This window comes from Mesoplodon densirostris, chromosome 4 (assembly GCF_025265405.1).
Source record: "Mesoplodon densirostris isolate mMesDen1 chromosome 4, mMesDen1 primary haplotype, whole genome shotgun sequence".
Lineage (NCBI taxonomy): Eukaryota > Metazoa > Chordata > Mammalia > Artiodactyla > Ziphiidae > Mesoplodon > Mesoplodon densirostris.
The window spans coordinates 84,067,200-84,092,819 of NC_082664.1; the positions used below are offsets into that span (position 1 = coordinate 84,067,200).

A 25,620-nucleotide genomic window follows, 5' to 3' on the forward strand; every position below is an offset into this window, starting at 1 on the left:
AAGTATTAAAGAAAAAAAAAAAAAAAAAGAAAAAAAAAAAGCGCCCTAGAGAAACAACTTGAAAGTGTTTCCTGAGGCTAAAACTGGCTAAGGCCCCATCCCGTTGCTGAAGGAGACTGTCCAAACTCTGAAGTGGTTCAGGTGCAATCCACTCCAGCCTCAGGTATCTCAGTGGAGGTCATAATTTCGGGTTGAATTTTTCATGAAGTTCAGCCCAGAAGAGTAAGGAATGAAATGGACAAGGAGAAAGAAAGGAAGCTTCCACAACTTTCTTTGCAGTGGAAGATGGCTTTTACTGGCTTCTAGTGAGGATTTCTTCCAGTCCTGTCCTCTCCCCATTCCCATAATACAGACTCATTTGAATGTACTGAAGCTCCTCCTCTCAGTCCCGTGCAAGGCAAAGTGCCGGACCTTCACGGTACAGGAAGGAGTGGGGGAGGGCATAAAGGACCAAGAACTTTTAGATCCATAAGGTCCAGGCAACGCTTCCTGCCTCGACTGGGCACGGCCAGGAGCAACAGAGTCTGCGTGGATGGAGGTGGGAAGAGCACAGCTTTCCCGGCCCTATGCTGAGCCCAGGCCCAGGCAGTTGTCCAGTTCTGGCCCTTTGGGGGACAAACTCAAAATTGCCCGGCTCCTCCAGGCCTCCTTCTCCTGCCAATAGCTTTTTCACTCACGGTCACTTTTCCTTCATCTTCTGTCACCCCCAAGACCCTCCTAAAACATGTCTCTAGGATCACGGTGGGTGGAGGGGAGTGCAGGTTTCCACCCAGGTGGTTATGTGGCTCACTGACCCCTGTGCACTCCTGGAAAAGGCAATTGGCCTTCTGGGTCCGGCCCGACGTCCGCAGGGCCAGACGGGCCGCCAGGTGGCGCTGTCGGAGCTGCGGCAGGTGTAGGGGGCGCGGAAAGTCCGCGAGTGGGAGTTCCAGGGGCCCGGCGCCGGGGGACCAGGTCGCTAAGCGCGATTCCGGGGCTCGCCGGGCCAACTCTGGCCGCACGTCCGCACAACCCGGCTCCCTCCCCAGTCCATCGGGCGAGACGCGCAGGGCGCTCCAGGCTCGTCCGTCCCTCGCGCCCGTCTCCCCCGAATTCGGCCGAGACCCCGACCGGCCGCCGCCGCCCGCACCCCGGGCCCGCAACTTCCCAGAGGAGGCGGCGCCGTGCCGCCACCCCCGCCACACACACACTTCCCATCCCGGCGAGGTCCTGGGGCCGCGCGCGCTGTGGCCCCCGCCCCAAGAAAGGAAACGGGCGCCCCTACTCACCGCGGAGCTTCTCTCGCTTTGCCCAGGGTGCCCATGGTCGCGGCCGCGCTCCAGGAGCCGCCTCACCCAGCGCGGCGGGACAGGCTCGGCGGGGTGCGGCGCATCGCCACCACCGCCTGTGGGGCCCCTCCGCCCCGGCCTCCTCGCCCAGGACGCCCGACCGCGGCGAACCCGCAGGCACAAACTTTGTGTGAGCGCGCCCCCTCGCTCTCCTCCTTGCGCGCGCGCACACACACACACACACACGCCCGCTCCAACCACCTGACAAGCGCTGATGTTATCGCCGAGGAAATGTGTGGCGCTGTTCAGCTCTTCCCCGAAAACTGCCCCCATTACTCGGTAGTCCCCGGAGGCCTGCGCCTCCCTCCAATCTCGCCTTTTACCCCTGGCGGCTACTTCTCCCGGGCCGAGGCTGAAGTCGGAAGCGGAGCTGGAAGGGCGGGGAGGCTCCAGGTGCCCTAGATATCACCAAACCAGCGCCAGGAGAGGGGTTGGGAGCCGGGGGAAACCGACTTCACCTGGTGGCTCTCGGGGCAACGCCCCCTCCCCCGCCCACACCTTCCCGAATTTCAGTCCAGTTTCCCGAAGACCCCTCGTCCCCTCGCAGGCCTCTCTGGTATATATCAGAGCGCAGAGTCGGGGGTGGGGTAAAGAACGAATACACGGTTGTGGGTCCGCCTTAGCCTGTGCCTTTGGGTGTCTTCTTGGTAGCAATTAACAAGACTGGTCCGGAGATACGTGCTCGGCACCCTGGGGGAGGCAGCGACTGTGCAGGTGCGCTGCAGGTCAGGCGGGACACAGCTGCCTGGCGTCTGTGGATATGGGAGAGAGGGGGTCTGGGCTGGGGAGGGCTTTCTGACGGCAGATCTGGTCAGAAATGGCTGCCTACCCCTGCTTGCCGAAAAGATAGTGATGACAGCAATAGCTAATGTTGGCTGAGTGCCTTGTGCTAAGTGCTTTCTGTACATTCCTCATGTACGCCATCTCCCCCAAATACCAAGAGGTCACTGTTTTAAAGATGAAAAAAATGAAGGGTTAGAGAATAATACGCTTCCCATTCACACAACTAGTACACAGCAGAGAGAACCACGACCTGGGCTGAGATCTGGCTGACTCCCTGTAATCGCTGTGGGATCGTCCTAATAACATACCCATTATCAGTGTCACATGCCCTAACTCTAGTCACATTAATAAGTCCCTTCCCAGCCATAGTGTTCTGGACCTTAAAGCCTCATACGTATATGCCACCTTATCCTAAACACAACAAACAAACAAACACTTCAAGATAGCTTACAAAGGTGTGTAACTCACAAAAAGAAGTGTATGAAATGAAAAGTGAAAATTAAAGTACATAAAATGGAGCCCGAAATGAATTTTTTTTGATGCATCCCATAGAGTCCAAAACACTTGCTACAAGTGGGACCAAAGATTTGTCTCCTGGATTTCTAGCAGTCATGTTCCAAAGGGAAGCCTTGTCTAAAATTCAATTTCTGTCACACTCAAGACAAAAAAAAACATTGCTCAAGAGAAGATCAACTCTTTTGATCCTGAGAGCAGTAAGAAATTTCTCGAGAATGCTCACGAACATTGTGTAATAGAACAAAGTCCTCAGTCACAGCCATACACGTAGAAGGAACATTTGGATATTTAATAAATATTAAATTATGACACTCTTCCAGAATTACACTGTAATGCATATGTATACATGCCAAATGGATAAACACGTACCTTTATATAAATGCATAAATATATGTAAATGTGTTTAGATAGATAGGCTACTGGGTGTATACACACAATACTGAACCCAGTTGCAGGCAGCTGTATGCAGCTATACACCTGCAGTTCATTATGTAATAAGTATAGAAATGATTAGCTATTAGTTCATTCGAGAAACAAGTCTTGTGAGTCTTGCTGAGTTTTCTAAAGAAAGAGGCCTGCTTCTACCTAGGAAGCTTCTTCTGCTCGGGCTTCCTGAGAGCTCTGCATTCCACTTGCACCTGATTGGGTTTCTGGGCCCAGCTGAACGCTTTGAAGAGGCTTTCTGGCTGTTCCTACTTGAGCAAGTTGTCTTTTCGAAGTTACCTCCATCTCTTTCTTCATCTTCTGCCACGTGGTTAGTCTCCATGGTGCTGAGACACCTCTGACCTCAGGAACAAAGTGCTCCTTCTGTTCTCCTGTTCGCTTATCCTCTTTTCTGCTTCTCCAAACTCTTGGATAGGCAGTCGTCAATGTCTCTGTAACAGTTGAGAAAGGGTGGGGACTACGGTTGTCTTCTGCTCACCCTTTGGGTAAGGTCATTCCTTGGGACCCTTTCTCTGTTATTCTTTCTTCTTTCAACCAGGGGCTCTTAACTGATATCCCCAGACCTTTTACTTGGCTTTTTGTTGAGTATCTGTGAAGCCTCGGAAACTAAAAACACCTGTTTTCATCAGATTTTCTAAATGATCCACTACTCAAATCCGGTGGGTTTTTTTTTTTTTTCAAATTAGGTGTTTTTTAATTTCTTCCGTGACTTCAACAGGACCCAAATGACTCCCATGTCTGAATATCTAACCTTGATATCTAACATCCCAAACCATATTTCCAACTGGTCGCCTCCCCCAGTTGTCCCCCAGGGCTTCCTCTCCATCTCCACAGCCACATGTCTTGGCCCCAGTTATCTCTGAACCTGAACATGTCATAGCCTCATAAGGGCCTCCCTAGTTATAGAACCTCCTCTTCTCTGATCCTTTTTTCATGTTGTTTTCAGAATTACCTGATCATGTCATTTCTTTGCTTCCAAACTGCCAAGGAATTCTCCAGTTGCCTACAGAATAAACTACAAACTTCTTAACGTTGCTCACCTTCACAACTAACCTTACCTGTCCAGCCTGGCCTCCAGCCATGCCCTCCCAGGCACCTGACCTCTTAGGTCGTGACTTGGTCACTGCTGGTAATTGCTGTGTCCTGTGCCCTCACAAGCCTCAGTGCTCTTGCTTGTGTATTTCCTTCCACCTGCCATCTCTTTTCACCTAGATCACAAAGGCACAGTTATACCAAACGCATAGCAGACTGGCAAGTCGCCCCAGAGGGCACACGCAGGGCTGCCTTCCAGGGGCAGGGGGTACAAACCCATCTTGCAGAATCTGCCTGATGACTAGTTATGCTTGGAGTACCTACTGGCCACCACAGCTTCCACTCTGTGGTCTAACATTTTTTCATCCATTTGAGATACATTCACTGGGTGCCTACGTAGTGTCAGATGTTGTCCTTGGCATTAAGAATCTGACAGAGAACCTGACAGACAAGAGCCTCGTTCACATGAGCTTGCGTGTCTAATAAACAGACAAGTCCAAATATGCTAGGATGTTATACCCTGATTTCCAGGAGCTGCCCCCACAGAGTTGGGTTACCCCCGCTCTCATGGGGACACCATGGGGTATTCCGGTTGAGGCACCCATATGGACCAATGAGGACAAAGCTGCCACATTTAGGGACACACAGCTCCACGGGAGAGTGAAGAGAGATGGAGAGAGAAAAGGAGGGAGGGGATGTGGCATCATCCTTTCCTCTCCTGCTGAGTGCTGCTCCTGTTTCTGAGACAGGGAGCATTGGCCTCATTATTTTATTATTGTGACTGGCCATCCCACACTGAACACTGTACATCCCTGCTGCTGTTCACCTTAGACCAAAGCTAGAGAAATTGCCCACGTGAGAAGAAGCCACTTTTGCTCCAGGCCTGTAGTTTGGGCGCTTATGGTTGGACTCCTGCGTGTTTCTTTGTCCTCGGCATCTTCTTATGGAGGCAGCCCATGCCTCTTTGGGAGTCTCTCTGTCCATGGGCCAGCTCTTCTGGAGAGCGTTCTACCTCCTTAAGGTACCCCCAGGATTCTCTAAAGGGAATTTGATGAATGTCCTATAAATGGTATTTTAAGATATCCATTCTTGTTTTCAGCTGAAGGATGCTGCTCGTTTCTGTTGAAGCCCCTTCTCAGGGACCCTCTCCCCACCACAGGTCATATTTCTTTACATCATGGAGCCCATATGTTTTATTCGATTTTGGAATTGTTTTAGGATATTAACAAACAAACAGAAATATATGTTGTCTCATGGCTTTTGCTCTCAGTGAGATGGGGGTCCCTGGAAGACTTTGAACAGAGGAGGGAGGGGATCTGACTTCTGCTTTACAGGGTCTGGCTGCTGAGTTCCAGAGTGACTCATGGGAAGTAAGGGCGGGAGGTTCTCTGTGGAAGCGGCCTTCATAATGTCCAACTTCTGGGTCTGCCCGGTTGGTGGCTTTCCAACAGCTTTGAATATTACTCCGTGGTGAGAAGTGTAACATCACATTTTACACTCTGTGACTCAGATGTACATTTGTGTTACATGTCAAACTGAAACACAAGCTGTGTGAAACATGATACTTTCAAATCTTTTTTTTTTTAATGGCATTAAAAAACAAATGCTGGTCAGGACCCTCAAAATCGATCCATTAGTAGGTTGGGATCATAGTTTACAAAATACAGCTCTAGGGCTACCTCTCATGATGATAATAGATCTCAGTAGTTATCTCTGGAAAAGGGGAACTAGGTGGCTCTGAGTAGGGGGAATCTTGCTTTTCATTGTTTCCCCTTTTGTAACTTTTATTTTTGTATTGTGTGCAAGAATTTAGTCCATCAGTGAATCCTATTTTGAATCATTCTGGCATAGAACTTCTTGCTTTTGGATTCTGGCCCAAATAGCTTAAAAAAACCAGAAGCTGGGGCCAGAAAAGGTTAAGTTGTCAGTGAATCTGCTTTGTTCAAGTTTATCAAAAAATATCAAACAATATGTTTTTCAAATATTTGGGAGGCAGAATGGCACAGTAGTTCAAAGTGTGAGCTCTGGAGTTAGACTGATTTTGAATTTCAGCCCTCATGCTTCCTAGTAATGTGACCCTGAGCAAGTTAACTTTTCTAAGCCTCAGTTTCCATGTCTGTAAAAATGGGTACAAACAAGGCCTACCTCATGCAACTTTGCTAATGATTATATGACATGGTCTACGCCTAGCACGTAGCAACCACTGCGGACACATTAATGTTTTGAGTGCCAGGTTGTGGGCACACGAGGTGAATGTTTTGGTAACCTAGTAAGTGCTATGCAATCACATCCAAGGGACACCTGCCCTAGTCTTGGTTGATGGGGAACCGACTTCTCAGAGGAAGTGAGGTGGGGGTTAAGATGTAAAGGATGAGATGAACAGCTCACTAGCCAAAGAAAAGTGAGGGAAGAGGAGAGGCGAGGCCCGTGTTTCAGAGATGAGGAAGATGCAGGGTAAAGAAGCAGCAGGGCAGAGTGCTTTGCTGAACTACACACAGGAACTTCGATTCTCCCCACCCCCTGCCAATACATAAACAAGGTTCTCAAGTCTGACTTAATCTTATTGCCTTTGCAGAATCTGAGAGGCTTCTCACTTTGAAGGGTCCCCCGTGAGCACCTTGAGTCCCTCCCTCCACTTTAGATGTGATTCAATTAACGCCACTTCCCAAGATAGCCTCTGGGTGCTTGAGCTGAGCGCTGCTGGAAAGAGGGCTGAGTTAATTACCACGCTGAGCTTTTCAAATGGCTGTGCTGCAGTCAGAACAGCAACAATTTAAAAGCTAAAACTAGTTTAGTAATGCAACCACTATTTTTAAAAACTCCGATTGTGCACCGAGCACCACCCTAGCACTAATACTACTTAATCATTTAACACCTACAAAGACACGGGTAAAAGCTCGAAAAAAACCCAGTTAATAGAAAGATTCAAGCGGCCTGGACCAGTCAAAGGATGTGGTTTTCTGAGTACAAAAACTGTTTAATATGCATTCAAAAAAGTACTGTGATAAGCATAGTATTAAAATGAAAACTCCTGAGTATTAATAAAGACACTTGCATGTGAGCGATGGAGAAAATCATGGTAAATTAATATGGGTAGGTGCTTCTCACACTGGGATCATCAGCAGACACATCCTTAACGGTCTAGAAGAAATTTTTTTCCCCTTTAAAAGGGGTCATATTTTACTCATATTTAAGAAATACTGAAGTAGGCCATTTCACACACAACTCACAAGCATTTTACTTCTTGATTTGACAGTGGAGTTCTAACACCCCAGCCCACTCCTCTGTGCCAAAGCCCAGTTTTCCACCCCACATGGGATGTTAAGTATCTTTTTCTTCAGTCTGATTCTTTGTGGTGGGAATAGAGAGTAAAACTCTCATGGGCAGATAGCAGGCTTAGGAAAGTATACATTGGGATGGAATAGTCTGTCTTGTCTGTTCCTCCAGATCTGGAGGTGGGAAGTGAGCCCGACTAAAAAGGGTGCGACTTACCCCTGTAGGTAGCTGTGTTCCCTTGGTACAGAGACTGTCTTTCACAAATAATAGTCACACCCAAGACAGCATCATGAAAATTAGAAATTCACTGATTAAAAAACAAAGCTGAAGGCTTAAATTTGCTGCAAGTATTGATCAAGATTGATCTGCCTCCCTGTCTAACTGGTAACAGACTCAACACATTTTGGTTGAAGGAATTTCTTGGCATTCATCCAAAGGATAGCCAGAATTTACTGTAAAAGAAAACTGTCTTTTTCGTCTTGTCTTGTTTTGTTTTGTTTCTGCACCTTGCATCAAACTGAGAAAACTTGCCTCTGAACAAAGTGTACAGCTGGAGTAGTCTACATGATGGCTTCATAAGTATGGATGGAGACCCAACCGTCAACCAAGTGTTCAGCTTAATTGATTTTTCAGTTAAATCAATCAGTGAAAAGTATCGCCATATGTTGTGATAAATCCAATCAGTGCCTATTTATGTACGATTTTCAAGTGCCCCAGAAATGAGGCTTTGTTTCCTGAGGAAGGTCACCTCATGCTGGCTCTTAATTTGGCTCATGCAGGTATGATCCTGATGCTGTGTTAGTGCTTTGGCATCGTTTGTATTTGGGTGGAGGTGTGAAGAAGTCTGGGTTAGACATATGATGGAAACAGACAAGTTCTATATAATCAATGTTGGCAGTTGTTTAAAAAATCCTCTTTTTTGGGCTTCCCTGGTGGCGCAGTGGTTGAGAGTCTGCCTGCCGATGCAGGGGACACAGGTTCGTGCCCCGGTCCGGGAAGATCCGCGGCTGGGCCTGTGAGCCATGGCCGCTGAGCCTGTGCGTCCGGAGCCTGTGCTCCACAATGGGAGAGGCCGCAACAGTGAGAGGCCCACATACCACACACACACACACACACACACACACACACACACACAAATCCTCTTTTTTAAAAAACTGAAGTATAGTTGATTTACAATGTTGTGTTAGTTTCAGGTATACAGCAAGGTGATTCAGTTATACATATATATGATTCGGTTATATGTATATATATATATATTTTTTCAGATTCTTTTCCCTTACAAGTTATTACAAAATACTGAGTACAGTTCCCTGTGCTATATAAAAAATCCTCTTAAAAATCTGAGTCGCTGTGACTTTTTGTCCTGTACCAGACAGAGAATATAAATGGGTCACGTAGGAGGCAGGGTCCAGGTGGGTGAGTTTGCCTCAGGTTCTCCCCACATAGGACCACTCTCAACTCAGCAGGAGTGGCAGGGCCACAGTGTATTTGTGAGCTCCTTCCTCCATAAAAATATATTTTAAAGTATATTTTATGACTGTGTTGGCATAAAGATAAATAGAATCTGGAATGGATTCAATGATTTTACATACGTTCTTATCACCTTCATCTTTTTCTTTGGTTTTAAAAAGAAATTAGAACCTCTTTGCGGGCCCCTCTAAGTACTGTGGGCTCTTGGCCCCATGCCTCCTGAGTCCACCCTCAGAGTGAGCCTGGTTCCTTCAAGAAAGACAAAGTGCTCTTTTCTGGCTCTGAGAGAGTACTGGCTTCTGGCTATTGAGAAATGTTGGTATAAATATAAGGGGAAAGGTGAGTTTCAAGGAGGGGCTCCCTTTGTCCCTTTTGAACACCCGGTAGGGAGGCATATGAAAGGTGACCTGGAGGGCAGTGAGGTGAGAAATTGCATGAAAAGTGGAGGTTTGCCTGGGGAGGCGAGATGAAACTAGGGGCGCTGGAGGGTCATTCAAGGCCAGAGGGCCCGGCTTGGAGAAGCTAAGAAAGCAGTGCTTACTGACCAACTGGCTGTCCGTGTAGGGAATAAGGAATACTAGCTCTGTGCCAGGGAGTGAGTAAGTACCTACTGCTTCTGTGTCAGACTTGAACTTGAAACTATAGTACCCAGAGGCCTAGCCAGAAAAGACCTGGCAGCCCCTGGGCTATTGCAAAAAGTAGGCTAGATTATTGGGCGCAGTTGGTAGGCAGCAAAAACAACCAACCAAACAAACAGAAAAGGACTGACTTACATGTTAAGCTATGCTAAGCTAGATTCTATGATCAAACAGAATGCTTTTTACTTTTTTGTCTGTATTTTCTGTTTACCCTAGATTCCTCACAATGATTCTATGAGCTGACATATTGAGCACTTCCTATACGTCAAGCACTGTGCCAAGAAATAAGTACACATTATTTCATGTCATCCTTACAAAAAGACTTTATGATGATTTACCCTTGTTGTCTTCTCTTTATAGATGGTGGGGTTTAAGGCTCAAAAAGGTTAAGTGACTCATGCAAGGACACACAGCTAGTGAAATGTGAAGCTGGGTTTCAATTCAGTGTGATTCTGGAGTCCAAGCTTATCACCATTTTGTTACACCTCCCACTCATAATATATTAGATTTTGTACCCAAAACTGTTGATCTCATTGGCTGTAGCCTATTAGAAAATTCTGGGTGAGGTAAAGAGGATCAGTAACCAGCACTAACCATATTGTTGATGGTCTCAATGAAGTACTGAGGTTTTAGCTGTCTTATCAACCACAGCCAGAGCATCATATGGTCAGAATTTTGGTCTAGTTACCCTGATAGTCAGCCCAGCTCAAACTAGAATTGCCTCTGAAAAGACTTGGCCATTGGTTGGGGGAGGGAGAGCCACTGACTTAAGATTTCTTTAGGCCCAAGGTTTCACTTTCAGTTATTTGAAAAGTGAAAGTATAACTGTTGTCAATGTGCTATTAATACGTTAGTCAGGGCCTTGTTACCTTATTATGTCACTTCTCATATAACATGTACCATACCTCTCGTGTGTGTGTGTGCCTACACCTGTGAATGTTTCCTTAGCAGATTGGGCTAAAAATGCAGTTCCTACTGTAATTTCTTCTCCATGACTCCTTTTTTAGGGGCTTTGGTCTTCTCTTTAAAAATGGGGAATTATTATATCAAGTGATTCAAGCATTATTCCTTAGGGCTTCTTTACTACAACCCAGGAGTGTTGATTTGTTTGCGTATTTATTCATTTGTGTGAAGAGAGTTTTAGCTCATCATTATACTTCAAAAAAATTCTCATGACTGTACTCCAACCTTAAAATCTACCCTCAGGGCTTCCCTGGTGGCGCAGTGGTTGAGAGTCCGCCTGCCGATGCAGGGGACTAGGGTTCGTGCCCCGATCCCGGAGGATCCCACATGCCGCGGAGCGGCTGGGCCCGCGAGCCATGGCCGCGGAGCCTGTGTGTCCGGAGCCTGTGCTCCGCAACGGGAGAGGCCACAGCAGTGAGAGGCCCGCGTACAGCAAAAAAAAAAAAAAAAAAAATCTACCCTCAACAGGTGTGAATATTTTTCTGAGGTGCCACTATAAGTCCAGTCTTTTGGTCTAACCTGGTCAAATTAGGAGTTAAGTCTGATTTTGACTTCTGGTGTTTAGATTATTTTGCCTAGTCCCTCAATTTCCCATTTGGACCATCCTTTCCTGGAACATCCCAGAAACCCAGTGTTCTCAGTATCCCCCTACCTTGTGGTCCCACCCAACGTGCTTACAGCTTCTGATACAGATCTGGGCACTGAAGAAAAAGGGTCCCTCGCTTGCCTTGCTCTCAACACAGAGCAAATCACATGCTGGGAAGTTCCTGACTCAGCGGTGTTGCTTCTCTTCCTGGTTCCCAGCCTCTCTAAGAGACTCACAGATGACACGTCAACTTCCATTTCTTGCTATTTCCATCAGTGTCTCACCTTTCCTTTTTCTCTTCCAGGACATTTGAGGACCACTTTTTATTTTATCTTCTGTTTAATGTGATGTCTGGCATCTCTGCCAGCCCCAAGAGTGCATGATAAAACCTGTCCTTACAGACACTGGAATACATGAAGGAAGGGTAAGATGGCCAAGATGCCTATAAAATGGGGGGCTAGAGATAAGGAAATACATGGATATGCAGTAAGTAGGAAGGCTTGCCTACTTTCTAGCTTCTGCTACAGAGAAGCATGATAGGTCCAGGTTCCTGAGAACTTAACTATGTCCCATCCTATTTCATCATCTGGGAAAGATTTTTTTCCTTTCAACAGTCTTGTGTTTTTTGCCCTCGTCACTTGGAGGCAGGGGGTTGGGCTGCCTGAGATTGACAACAGTCTTAATATTTGTTGCACCATAACTTTACTAAGGTTGTGGATATCCCAAACCTAGGATAGGCTTCTGAGAGTCAGGGATGGCTTTTGATTTAGACTCTCAAGACCCAATATTTTTGGCAGATGGAGCTCCTTCTGAACAGTAAGTCATTGTTGAGTGACAGGAATAGGACCAGAGCTAAAGGAAATTAGGCTTTAAAAAGATTGTCTAAAACAAAAGTCCTTTCAGTCCCTGGTATTCCTGATTTCATCCCTGACTGAACCAAGGTTGCTCATTTTTGCAGGGAGAAAGCACACGAAACTGCAGTCTGGAATCTAAGCACACTTTGATTGGTAGGTCAGTCTCCATTTACAGATAGGAAGTGTTCACTGCTTGGCATAAGTTTCATCTGGAAGAGGAAGAAACAGCTAACCCTTTCCTGTCCTACCGATATTTATTCTCATCTTGTATTTCATGAGGGGCATGGCTGTCATTACAGGTATGAATCAAACAGGAAACACCATCATTCCAGCAGATAATAGAACTCAGGGAAATGGTTGCCAGTTTGCCAGGTTCCTTCTTCCCTATGTCTTTTTCTTTTTCTTTTTTTTTTCCCCACTTTTCTTGAAAGCTGCTGAGGTCTAGTTGTTCCCTAAGGAGGTTTAACTCAGATCTCAGCCAGTGCTGATCTAGAGGACTCAGGAAGGTCTTATCAATTGTGGTGTCGAACAAAGCAAATCCTGTTCTGGGCATGACTAGGAGGACCCAGAACTCTGAGACCTGCAAGAACCCTATTTATGGACACTTAACGATGGACTTGTTTGTTGAGGGAGAGTTAGGGTTGTGAGAGTCCCCTGGAAACATGACAGACTGAGACTTCATAACTGGGGACTGTGTAAAATGTCTAGACTTTCAGGGCTGAGGGGTGGGGAACTGCAAACCTTCCTGAGTTTTTCCTGAGATTTTGGTAGACAGATGGTTCCTCTTAGTTCACAGAGGACTTTCCATCCCTGTTCTTTGCTCACAAGAGTCTGTGCCGTGGCACAGAGGTAAGTGACTTGGTTTGGGCCACAAGGTGAACCATTAACTAATTGAGAATTGCATCATGTCTTCAAAGTCTAGCTTGGCCTCTTGACCAAAACAGCATCGAGTCTTTCTAGAAAAGATTATGTCACAGGTGGTAAGGCATTTGTCTTTGTCTTTCTTCATCTCATTTCTGTTTCCTGGTTTCTAGCACGTATTATCTGAAGAGTCTGGTTAGCTTCATAATTGATTCATATTATACAATTTGATTTTTATATGCTCCCCCTCTGTTGAGTTCTTTTGTTTCATTAAAAAGGGGAGAAATCTATGTAATAAACACAATAAACTGGTATGTCAAAATTGTCTCTGTCCCCGAAATCACCTCCACTGCGACACTTGCTCTGTGCTGCACCTGGTCTTGTAGTTTACGGAAGCAAGTACTCAGCTCAATCTCTAAAAGCAGTTTTAGTCTTGACCTTAAATGTCATTTTGGGGTTTTTTTTTTTTTTGCAGTACGTAGGCCTCTCACTGTTGTGGCCTCTCCCGTTGAAGAGCACAGGCTCTGGACGCGCAGGCTCAGCGGCCATAGCTTATGGGCCCAGCTGCTCTGCGGCATGTGGGATCTTCCCGGACCGGGGCACGAACCCATGTCCCCTGCATTGGCAGGCAGACTCTCAACCACTGTGCCACCAGGGAAGCCCGTCATTTTTGGTTTTTAATCAGGGACTTGTACATGTAAACTGAAAATATGCATATATTTTACTATGAATATAAATGTTAAAAATCTTCTGAATTTCATAGCTTGTTTTGCTGAGAAAAAAAAATTTCCTAAGAATGTCAGTCAGAAAAATGATAAATTTCTGGAGGGGCCAGATGGTCTCAGAGGTTTACCCTCCTCTTTTTTTTTTTTTTTTTTTTTTTGCGGTACGTGGGCCTCTCACTGTTGTGGCCTCTCCCGTTGCGGAGCACAGGCTCCGGACGCTCAGGCTCAGCGGCCATGGCTCACGGGCCCAGCCGCTCCGCAGCGTGCGGGATCTTCGCGGACTGGGCCACGAACCCGTGTCCCCTGCATTGGCAGGCAGGCTGTCAACCACTGCACCACCAGGGAAGCCCTACTCTCCTCTTTTCTCCTTCTCAGGAGCTGGCCCAGCCAGGATGCCCCTGAACTAGTTTCAAAAGGGGTGGGGCCTGGAAAGGGATCAGGGGCCATCAGCCTTTGAGTTTTGCAGAGTTTTCTTCAGCTTTTAAGTAAACATTAGTGTTAGTTCAATTTTTCATTTCTTTGCTTAACTCACTAGACAAGTCACTTACTTCTGAAATCTTGGTTTTCCCAGTGGTACTCCAGTTGGAGTATCTGTGATAATTTTCACCTCAATTTACTTTGACTGAATTCCACACTCTTCAATTAGATAAGTGATACAGTAAAACATCATTAACCCAGACTCCATACTTTCAGAGGTTAGTAATTCCAGAGGTATGAGATGAACTTTACTATTTTAAAAATATGTCTATGAAGAAAGTGTTTACTAAGCCTAAGTAAAAAACACAAACAAACAAACAAAAACAAAACAAGACATTGGCCTTTTTCACATCAGTTGGTCCAAACTTGAGAAGTATAACTAGCTGTTATAATGTTTTAAGGTTTGGAGCAACTGATTGGACTAGGACTTTTTGAGGGCAATCTAAGAACTCTGGGATTTAAGTGTGGTCTTCAAATATGTGAGTCTGTCTAGGTGCATGTGTTTGCATGTGTCTGAGTGTGTGCACCCATGCAGGTGTGTGTGCTATGAGGGTAAATTTTCAGTGTTGAGATTGTTTAAGGAAGTAAACCTGTGAAAGTGAGCAGGGCAATAGAAGTTACCTATATGGAAAAGGGAAAGAAATCATCTCAGAACTCTGAAGTTCAGTAAAAGCAAGGAAGAGAGACCTCACAGCATAAAAAACAAAGGGGGGGGCCTCCCTGGTGGCGCAAGTGGTTGGGAGTCCGCCTGCCGATGCAGGGGATACGGGTTCGTGCCCCGGTCTGGGAGGATCCCATGTGCCGCGGAGCGGCTGGGCCCGTGAGCCATGGCCGCTGAGCCTGCGCGTCCGGAGCCTGTGCGTCCGGAGCCTGTGCTCCGCAACGGGGGAGGCCACAACAGTGAGAGGCCCGCATACCGCAAAAAAAAAAAAAAAAAAAAACAAAGGGGGAAGCAAGAGGTCAGCATAACTTCATCATAAATATTAAGATCTTTGCCAGACTAAGAAATGGAACCCACCAGAATAGGATTTCTGAGGTAGATGGTTACTTGTATATTTGCATAGTGTCTATGTTTGGGGATAATAAACGAGTTCTGAGGTTTGTGTCTTAGAACAAGAGACCTGTACTCTATTCCTGACTCTGGCAGTGAGTAAAAAATAGTCAATCCAATTCAACCAATGTTTAAGGAGAACACGGGCATGCAAAGCCCCTCCAGGAGCTTTTATTCTAGTTAGTAGAGTCTTCCTAACTCAGCCCTTTGGTGCTAGTTAGACAAAATGTCCAATTCCTCTGAGGCCGAGTTTAAAATGACAGATGTGAATGCACATGTCCGCTTTCTCTTCATCTTACACTGACTGTGGTGCTCCAAGGATACATGGATATGATTCCAAAACAAATATATATATATATATATATATATATATATATATATATATATTTTTTTTTTTTTCCGTACGCAGGCCTCTCACTGCTGTGGTCTCTCCCGTTGCGGAGCACAGGCTCCGGACGCGCAGGCTCAGCGGCCATGGCTCACAGGCCCAGCCGCTCCGCGCCATGTGGGATCTTCCCAGACCGGGGCACGAACCTGTGTCCTCTGCATCAGCAGGCGGACTCTCAACCACTACGCCACCAGGGAAGCCCCAAAACAAATATTTTTGTGGATGTCAAGTGTTTTTTGTCCATGGGGATGACTCCTTCTCACATAATTTGGATTTTTCTACTTCCAGATATTATTTGGGATTTCATAGTTTCAAAGTCATTTCCAGCTGTCACTCAACCGAGCCTGCCCATCTGTCCCTTGCTGGTGGTTCTGTTTGTCAACTCTGGAGCAGTGGTGCTGACACCTGCACAGGGCAAAGGCTTCCTCTTCACAGCTCAGGAGTGTGTGGCCAGGGACAGAGGCTTTGGAGAACCTTTCTCTTTCCAGGTGGACAGATAACAAAATGATATCATCAGGGTTCGTTCAACAAAAACAGCTTCCTCACTTGCTGGCTCCTAAGCTTGAGATTCCTCTAGAGTCTTTACCATTCTAGTTCCTTTTAAAAGGCCATACTAGATGTCCTTTGTGTAACAATTTAAGGCTATATAGTCTGTCTGATTATCTATCTATCTTAATATTATTATATAGTAATAATAATTATATAAAATACATATAATTATAAATATATATTACACATATTATATATTATGAATATGTGATATAATATTTATATATAAAATATTTTATATAATTATATGTAATAAGGAAATTGAAGCTTTCTAAGACAGGGCTATTCAAGTTACATAACTAGTAAATGGAACCTTGATCTTTTGTCTTCAAATTTTGTGTTCTTACTACTAACAATGTTGCTTCCTCTATAAAATATTCTACCATAAAAAATATTTTAACAGAATTAGTTCAGCAGATTAAGAGCCTCCAACAGATAAATTTTCCCTGTTTGGAATGGAGTCTAGGGCAGGAGTGAGTGAGTGAGTGAGTGTGTGTGTGTGTGTGTGTGTGTGTGTCTGTGTGTCTGTGTGTGTGTGTGTGTGTGTCTTTTACCCAAGTTTTTATTATCAATTTCAAACATAGAGGGAAGTTGAAAAAATGGTACATAGGACATCCATCTGCCTTCAACCTACATTCAGTAATGATTAACAGTTTGCCATATTTGCTTTCTTTCAGGAACATTCTTTTCAAGAATAATCTTCAGACGTCATGACACTTTATCCTTGAATACTTCAGCCTAAATCTCCTAAGTATAAAGACACTCTCTCACATACCCATAGTATTTCACTTATAACTAATAATAGTTCTATAATAGTATCTAATAACTAGTCCACAGTCAATTTTTTTTCCATTTGTCCAGTCCCTATTCAAATGTTCTCAATTGCCCTAAGAATGTCCTTTATAGAACTAGATTCCAGATTAGAATCACCCACTGATTTTGGTCATTGGGTCACTTAATTTCTTTTAATAGAGAACCACACTGTCCTGTGCCATAGCTACTAGCCAGATGTGGCTATTGAGCACTTGAAGTGTGGCTACTCCAAATTGAGATGTGCTTTAAGTGCAAAATATACATCAGATTCTGAAGACTCAGCATGAAATAAAGAGCATAAAATATCTCATTAGTGTAATTTTACTATTGACTACATGTTGAAATAGTATTTTGGCTATATTGAATTAAATAAAATATATTATAAAAATTAGTTTCATCTGTTTCTTTTTGTTTTTTTTTAATGTGACCACTCAAGGATTAAAAATGACATATGTGGCTTGCATTGTCTACCAGACAGAGCTATTCTAGAAAGAGCCTCCTTCCTTTTTTCCCCCATGACATTGACTAAATTAAGTGTATATGACAGTTATCTTTAGAATGAGTCAGGTATATTTTGGTGGGAAAAAAGGGGGCTAGGAAAAATCCGCAGGAAGGGCTGCTTCCTGGGAGGAACGCTAAAGAACCTGCTGGAAGGCTGCTATAAACCTCCACTGTCATGTGTCTGCTCAGTGTGGGCCAGCCTGTTGAGCTTTGCTCTGTCTGCCTCCTTCATACAGATTTGTAAAGTGTCTGAGGATTTCCCCTTCGTGTTAATATTTTGGTTTTTCCTTTTTTGCCTAAAGAATTTTTTCTCATTTTCTTCCCTTCTTCTTCTTGTGCCTGCTCACTTCTCAATTCATTCTCTCAGTTCAATTTGGGGGAAGCCTGGTGTTCCTCAGTTCTACTCTACCGATCCCTCAAGAGACCCTGGACATTATCACCCTGGGTAAATTAATGGGTATTAGAGACATTTCAGACAACATGCTGTATCTCCCGTTGACTCCTCTTGACCCTTCCCCTTCTACAAAGCTGCAGATGCCTGACTCCTAGCTGGCTCCCTTTTAGGACTTTGATGAAATGTCCTAAAACTCAAGAAGAGTTCTCTTCTTGAAAGTAATAACTTCTCATTTTTATGACAAAAGTTATATGTGTTCAATTTAGTAAAGATAAGAAACACAGATAAGCAAAAAAATTCTTACCCCCCCCAACCATTATACAATAGGATCGTTCAGCTGCTCCGAGCACAGCAGCAATATTCCCACCCTCCTCTATTCGTTTCCTAGTTCTGCTGTAACAATTACTCTGAATTTAGTGACTTAACACAACACAAATATATAACCTCACTGTTCAGTAAGTCAGAAGTCTGAAAGGATACCCAAACCAGACAAAGACACTACCAAAAAAGAAAATTACAGGCCAGTATCTCTGATGAATATAGATGCAAAAATTCTCAACAAAATATTAGCAAAGAGAATTCAACAACACATAAAAAAGATCATATACCATGACCAAGCTGGATTCATCCCAGGGACACAAGCATGATTCAACATACACAAATCAAACAATGTGATACACCACATCAACAAAAGAAAAGACAAAAACTATATGATCATCTCAATAGATGCTGAAAAAGCATTCAATAAAATTCAACAACCATTCATGATAAAAACTCATACCAAGGTGGGTATAGAGGGAACATATCTCAACATAATAAAAGCTATTTATGACAAACCCACAGCCAATATAATACTCAATGGTGAAAAACTGAAAGCCGTCCTGCTAAAATCTGCAACAAGACAAGGATGCCCATTCTCACCACTTCTCTTCAACACAGTATGGGAAGTCTTAGCCACAGCAATCAGACAAGAAAAAGAAATAAGAGGTATTCAAATTGGTAGGGAAGAGGTAAAGTTGTCATTAAATGAAGAAGACATGATACTATATATATAAAACCCTAAAGACTCAACACAAAAACTACTAGAACTGATAAATGAATTCAGCAAGGTAGCAGGATACAAGATTAACACACAGAAATCAATTGCATTTCTTTACACTAACAATGAAATATCAGAAAGGGATTGTAAAAAAACAATCCCTTTTATAATCACACAGAAAAAATACTTCAGAATAAACCTCACCAAGGGGGTGAATGACTTAAATGCTGAGAAAGAAATGGAAAGATATCCCATGCTCTTGGATGGAGGAATTAATATTATTAAAATGGCCACACTACTTAAAGCAATCTATAGATTTAATGTGATCCCTATCAAATTACCCATGACATTTTTCACAGAACCAGAACAAGTAATCCTAAAACTTACATGGTAACCCTCTGCTGAAAACTGGGAAGTGAATGAATCAGAGGTGAACCCACTCTGGTGAGAAGGGGCCCATCTGTTGCTGCCTCCCCGGCCCTCAGCTGCCAGGGGCTCTGAGGAACCTCCAGGTCCCTGAGGCACACAGTTTGCAAACCACAGGGTGAAGTGACCTCACATTCCCTCCTACTGACATCTCACCATCAAGTGCTTTGCTATCAATGAACTGCTGGCTGTCTAGAGGGGTCTGAGATCACTATTGCTGGGGCCCGCCATGCCTGCTCCCTAAGTGGTCAGTAGGTCCTTGTTAGTCTTAGATAACAGCCATTTCACAACAGGTATGAGCAGGAAGGACCCTGCAGGCTAAGCTGAATGGGAAGAAACTGGGCCACACCTACTTGGGGGAGATGAGTCTGGAGCCTAGATGAGACAGATGAATCAGGGGAATTCCTGTGACTCTGAACTTGGGGAATGTACACAGTATATAATAAATATATCATCTTAAACATACAGGTGACTCTTGAATATTGACTCTAACCTCCTCTTTTTGTAGATGAGAAAATGGAACCAGAGAAGGTAAAGGTCTCACCCCAGGGCACACAGCAACTTAGTGGCATAATCAGGCATCCTAAAAACTACACATAGGTTCTTTTGCTTTTACTACATTTGAACATTCCTCCCTACCCCCTATAAAGGGAAAAGGACAGAAGGGAGGAAGAAACTAACATTTAAAACACCAGTTATATGCCAGACAATGATCTAGATGCCTTCCTTATACTTTGCTCACCGTCGAGATGGGGCAATGTACTGTTGTGCATGTGTGGTCTTTGCTTCACAAAGACCTGGGGTCCAGAGGCACCCAGCGGTGAGTGACCATGCTGCGAATTGAGCTCAATCTCTCACTCCAAAGACTAACCTTTCCCAGCTTGGATCTATTTTATTAACCTAGAAAGGTACCTGTTGCCTAAATATCAGATTGCAGAGGAATTTGGGAAGTAATTTTAAGACTAAATAAGGTAAAAGGTGATAAACCAGAAACTGACAATAGGTAAGACTCTAAATAGGATGTAGACACAGTGATTTGATTCAAAAACATCGACTTAGGAGAACATGGCCTGAAACCCTGCCCAGAACATGTCCTTGAGGGGGCGTTTCTTGGCATGAAGGTTGGTGCTGCAGGAAGTGGTGTAAGATATAGAGAGAAATCCTCTCCCTCGAGTCAGATTCCTCTGGGAAATTCCATCTAGAGGATGGAATTCCATCAACATTCTAATGTCCTCTCTGCCTGGAAAACTTAGGGTACTCTTCATAAGAACGTGAGGTTTGGGTGTAGATCTCTAGTCACTCAGAAGGCTTGGGTACCCAAAATTCAGGCACAGGGATTAATCCTTGGGGAGATGAGGGGCTGTGGAGGCCAGGATAGGTGCCCAACTACCTTAAGTTTGAACTCTAGCACCACCTTTGGTCCAGCCCAAGTCTACAGCAGATACTGTGGCTGGAGCCCTGCTCTGCTTCTCCATCTCCAAAGAGTGGATTCCAAAGCCACTGCTCTTTGCCCAAGTCATGTAAGAGTGGCCTTTTATTCCTGAAAACTCCAAGCTGCTACAGCAGTCTGGAATGCTCTCCATTGCCTCTCAAACTCACACCTCCATGGAGGCCCATCCCCTGTTGCCTTCCTGGCAGCATTACCCCCTACTGTCTTCCCTATGTTCATTGGTTACATCTTTCCTCTCTTAAACCACAGAGATTGTCACTAGCTGCTATATTGTATTGCTCTCTGATTTTTCATGTGTGCGAATCTCATTGAACTCAAAATTTACACATTTCTTGAGATTAAGGCAGAGATGGGGTAATGAATTTGACTACCATTTCAGTGCAGTAAATCTTAGAGAATAAATGCATGAGAACAGGACTTTAAGTCAGAGTGCCTAAGTTTAAATGCAGACTCTGCCTTGATCAAGTTACTTAACTGACCTGTGCTCCAGTCTTCTCATCCATAAAATGGGCATAATAATGGCACCTACCTCACAGGGCACTAATTAAATCAGAGAATTCATATAAAGTGCCTGGCACATTATAAGTCCTCAAAAATGTCAGCTATTATTATTCCCACGTGCCAAGCACTGCGTGAGCCATTTTCATTCACCATCTCATCTGTTCATCACAAGAATTTCATGGGGTGGTGTAGTAAACATCATTGGTTGCTGCATCAGCTACCTACTGCTTCTTCCTCATCCACAAAGTCCTGCTATTATTTAGGTTTTTGTCCTCCTATCATCCTGTCTTTGGGGAAGCTGATTGTGCCCTCAGCCTAGGGGTAAGTGCTGAATACTTTAAACCAATCGTGACCTCTGTCACCAGTGATTGGGTCACAGGTGGTCATGTGAACCATTCAAGCCAGTGAGGTACAAGGGAAGCCTGGATGGTGGGGGTGGGAGTTTGGGAAGGCTCCCTCATTGATGAAAAAGAGGCATTTAGGAAGAGATATCCCTTCTCCCTGCTCTGGAGCTTGTGGTGTCTGGATGTTTGCCTGGCACTTCTATGTAAAGGAAGCCAACATAGATGGAGGAGGCCAGAGCCAAGTAAAGCAGAGGCAGGCCCCAACTCCTGGTATACCTGTGCACTTGCTGATATGTGAGGTGGGACTGACCATTATTGTTAAAGCGCTTGAGTCATGCTTTTCCTGTAACTTACACCCCCGAAAAAGCATCCTAACTAATACACTTAAGTATTTTGCTCCCTATGTCTCAGACAAGGAAACTGAAGTTCAAAAGGATTTGCATTATTTACTCAGAGTCAGACAGACATCAAGTGGTCCTGCAGAGCAGTGTCCTATGTCCCCTGTAGCCTCCAGTGCCCAGAACATCACAGAAAAAATAATTGTCGTTTAATAAGTAGGTAGCATCTCAGAGACTCCTGATGCTCCTACCTCCCTTACCTGCGGGTGTTCTAAGACTTCTGTGGCCAGGAGTGCTGAATGTGACATGCTTCAGCAGTTTTAATGACTTTCTAATGCAGTGCGCACAGCAAGTCTCATGAATTCTCTTAAAAGCAAGAAGAGTCATTATCTAAAGTGATTCTCATTTCCAGGGCATACTTCAACACACTCAGCTCTGTCCTAAGTAATGCTTGCTCTTTATTTAAATGACAGACTTTGGTTTGGTAGTTACCACTTCTTAACGTCATCTTCTTTTAAAAAGACAAGATTCATGCTATAAATGCTTAGGATGTCTAGTTCTCCTTTTCTTCTGCAAATTGTGCTGAATTGATCTTGACGTTTATCTCTACTCTAAGAGTCCTCTAACTGGGGGTCTGGTAGGAAAGCTTGGGGTGGGTTATATGAGAACAAGAGCCAGTCGGGGTGGGAAGGGGATGTCTCACATTTTTCTTATCTGAGGAGCCTGTGTCATGTCTTAATAGATGCCTCTGATCTTTGTCAGGGCATAGAACACCAAAATACACCTTTAATTCTATGGGAAGCTCACCAAGGGAAAGTAACTACCAGTGACATACTGCATAGTCTCAGAGGCAATGACTGGGTTCCCCTTTGTGTCCCTGCCTCATGCCAAGGTCTAACCAAGCTCAGTCCCCACTGAACACGCACCTGGGCAGAACTTCAAGGACAGTGACCTTGACTGATAGGGCCAAATGAGGGAGTTATGGGCCAGTGGGCTAAGGTTGTAGCTGGGAAGTTGCCTCAGTATTATACCAGTGATAGCTAAATTAATTGTTAAACCCTCCTCCTACTTGAAGAAATAATCATAGGAGAGAAGCCAAGAGTAATAAGGGTGACAGTTAATACTTACTGAGCACTTAACACACATCAAGCTCTATTTTAAACTCTATACATATATTGATTTTTTTTTTAAACAACAGAAATTTATTTTCTCACAGCACTGGAGGCCAGGAGTCTAAGCTCAAGGTGGCAGCAGATCCAGTTTCTGACAAGGCTCTCTTCCTGGCTTGCAGATGGCCACCTTTTCCCTGGGTCCTCATGTGGCCTTTTCTCTGCTTGTGCTGGGGAGGGAGTCATATATATATATATATATATATATATATATATATATATGTATATTTATTTATTTTATATTGGAGCATAGTTGATTAACAATGTTGTGTTAGTTTCAGCAAAGTGATTCAGTTATACATATATATGTATCTATTCTTTTCCCATATAGGTTATTATAGAATATTGAGCAGCATTCCCTGTGCTATACAGTAGGTCCTTGTTGGTTATATATTTTAAACACTGCAGCATGTACATGTCAATGCCAAACTCCCAGTCTATCTCTCCCCCCGACCCTTCCCCCTGATAACCATAAATTTGTTCTCTAAGTCTGTGGGTCTGTTTCTGTTTTGTAAATGAGTTCATTTGTACCACTTCTTTTTAGATTCTGCATATAAGCAATATCATATGATATCTGTCTTTTTCTGTCTGGCTTACTTCAGTTAGTATGATAATTTCTAGGTCCATCCATGTTGCTGCAAATGGCATTATTTCATTCTTTTTAATGGCTGAGTAATATTCCATTGTATATTTGTACCACATCTTCTTTATCCATTCATCTGTCGATGAACATTTAGATTGCTTCCATGTCTTGGCTATTGTAAACAGCACTGCAATGAACATTGGGGTGCATGTATCCTTCTGAACCATGTTTTTTTCTGGGTATATGCTCAGGAGTGGAAGTGCTGGATCATATGGTAGCTCTATATTTTTTTCCTTAAGGAACCTCTCCATACTGTTCTCCATAGTGGCTGTACCGATTTACATTCCCTCCAACAGTGCAAAAGGGTTCCCTTTTCTCCACACCCTCTCCAGCATTTGTTGCTTATAGATTTTTCAACGATGGCCATTCTGACTGGTGTGAGGTAATATCTCATTGTAGTTTTGATTTGCATTTCTCTGATAATTAGTGATGCTGAGCATCTTTTCATGTGCTTTTTGGCCATCTGTATTTCTTCTTTGCAGAAATGTCTGTTTAGGTCTTCTGCCCATTTTTTGATTGGGTTGTTTGTGTTTTTTATATTGAGCCCCATGAACTGTTTGTAAATTTTGGAGACTAATCCCTTGTCAGTCACATTGCTTGCAAATATTTTCTTCCATTCTGTGGGTTGTCTTTTCATTTTGTTTATGGTTTCCTTTTCTGTGCAGAAGGTTTTGAGTTTAATTAGGTCCCATTTGTTTATTTTTGTTTTTATTTCCATTACTCTAGGAGATGGCTCAGAAAAGATCTTGCTGCGATGTATGTCAAAGAGTGTTGTGCCTATGTTTTCCTCTAAGAGTTTTAAAGTATCTGGTCTTACATTTAGGTCTTTAATCCATTTTGAGTTTATTTTTGTGTACGGTGTTAAAGAATGGTCACATTTCATTTTTTTACATGTAGCTGTCCAGTTTTCCCCGCACCATTTACTGAAGAGACTGTCTTTCCTCCATTGTATAGTCTTGCCTCCTTTGTCATAGATTAGTTGACCATAGGTATGTGGGTTCATTTCTGGGCTTTCTTTCCTGTTGCATTGGTGTATAAGTCTGTCTTTGTGCCAGTACCATACTGTTTTGATGACTGTAGCTTTGTAGTATAGTCTGAAGTCAGGGAGTCTGATTCCTCCAGCTCCGTTTTTTTTCCTCAAGATTGCTTTGGCTATTTGGGGTATTTTGTGTCTCCATACAAATTTCAAGATTTTTTGTTCTAGTTCTGTGAGAAATGACATTGGTAATTTGATGGGGATTGCACTGAATTTCTAGATTGCCTTGGGTAGTATAGTCATTTTGACAATATTCATTCTTCCAATCCAAGAACATGGTATATCTTTTCATCTCTGTGTCACCTTCGATTTCTTTCATCAGCATCTTATAGTTTTCGGAGTACAGGTCTTTTGTCTCCTTAGGTAGGTTTATTCCTAGTTATTTTATTCTTTTTGATATGATGGTAAATGGGATTATTTCTTTAATTTCTCTTTCTGATCTTTTGTTGTTAGTGTATAGAAATGCAACAGATTTCTCTGTGTTAATTTTGTATCCTGCAACTTTACTGAATTCATTGACGTGTTCTTTTTATATTGTAATTTGAATTCATATAACCTGTGTTAGTTAAACTGTCACAGCTTGTGTTAATTAGGATACCTCTCACAACAGTAATACTAGATACCACTATTATAGATGAGAAAACTGAGCCACTGAGACATGAAGTAACTTACCCAGGGTTTCAAAGCTAGGAAGTGGCAAAGTCAGAATTTAAATCCTGGTCCAGAATCCAGCTCTACTCACCATGCTCTAGTGCCTTAATTGCCAAGATAGTTTCATGAGAAGGAACAGATGGTTTGAAAATGGTAAGCCTATGGTGAAGAGAAAAACACTTTGATCAAGCCCATTTTATTTATCCACCTTAACTGTGCCTGAGAGGCAGTGGAGCAGTGGGGAGAGCCTGCATGTCGAGATATCTGGAGCCCAGTTTGAATTCTGCCCTGACTGGTGTTTAAGGCCCACAGAGGATAAGCACCATCCTCCCCTCTTTTTGCTATTTCAACTGAAATATAATGAATTACAAACT

At 43.7% G+C, this 25,620-nt stretch overlaps 1 protein-coding gene across 1 annotated transcript in view; it reads right to left on the reverse strand.

Moving 5' to 3' along the window:
• The window catches only part of RASGRP1 (RAS guanyl releasing protein 1), a 79,110-nt gene extending 77,753 nt beyond the window's left edge, over positions 1–1,357 (reverse strand). Inside the window, exon 1 of the mRNA XM_060098287.1 lies at positions 1,269–1,357. Within this exon, the coding sequence (XP_059954270.1) occupies positions 1,269–1,303 (35 nt within the window). The 5' untranslated portion in view covers positions 1,304–1,357. The remainder of the gene's footprint in view (positions 1–1,268) is intronic.
• Positions 1,358–25,620: the final 24,263 nt, after the last annotated feature.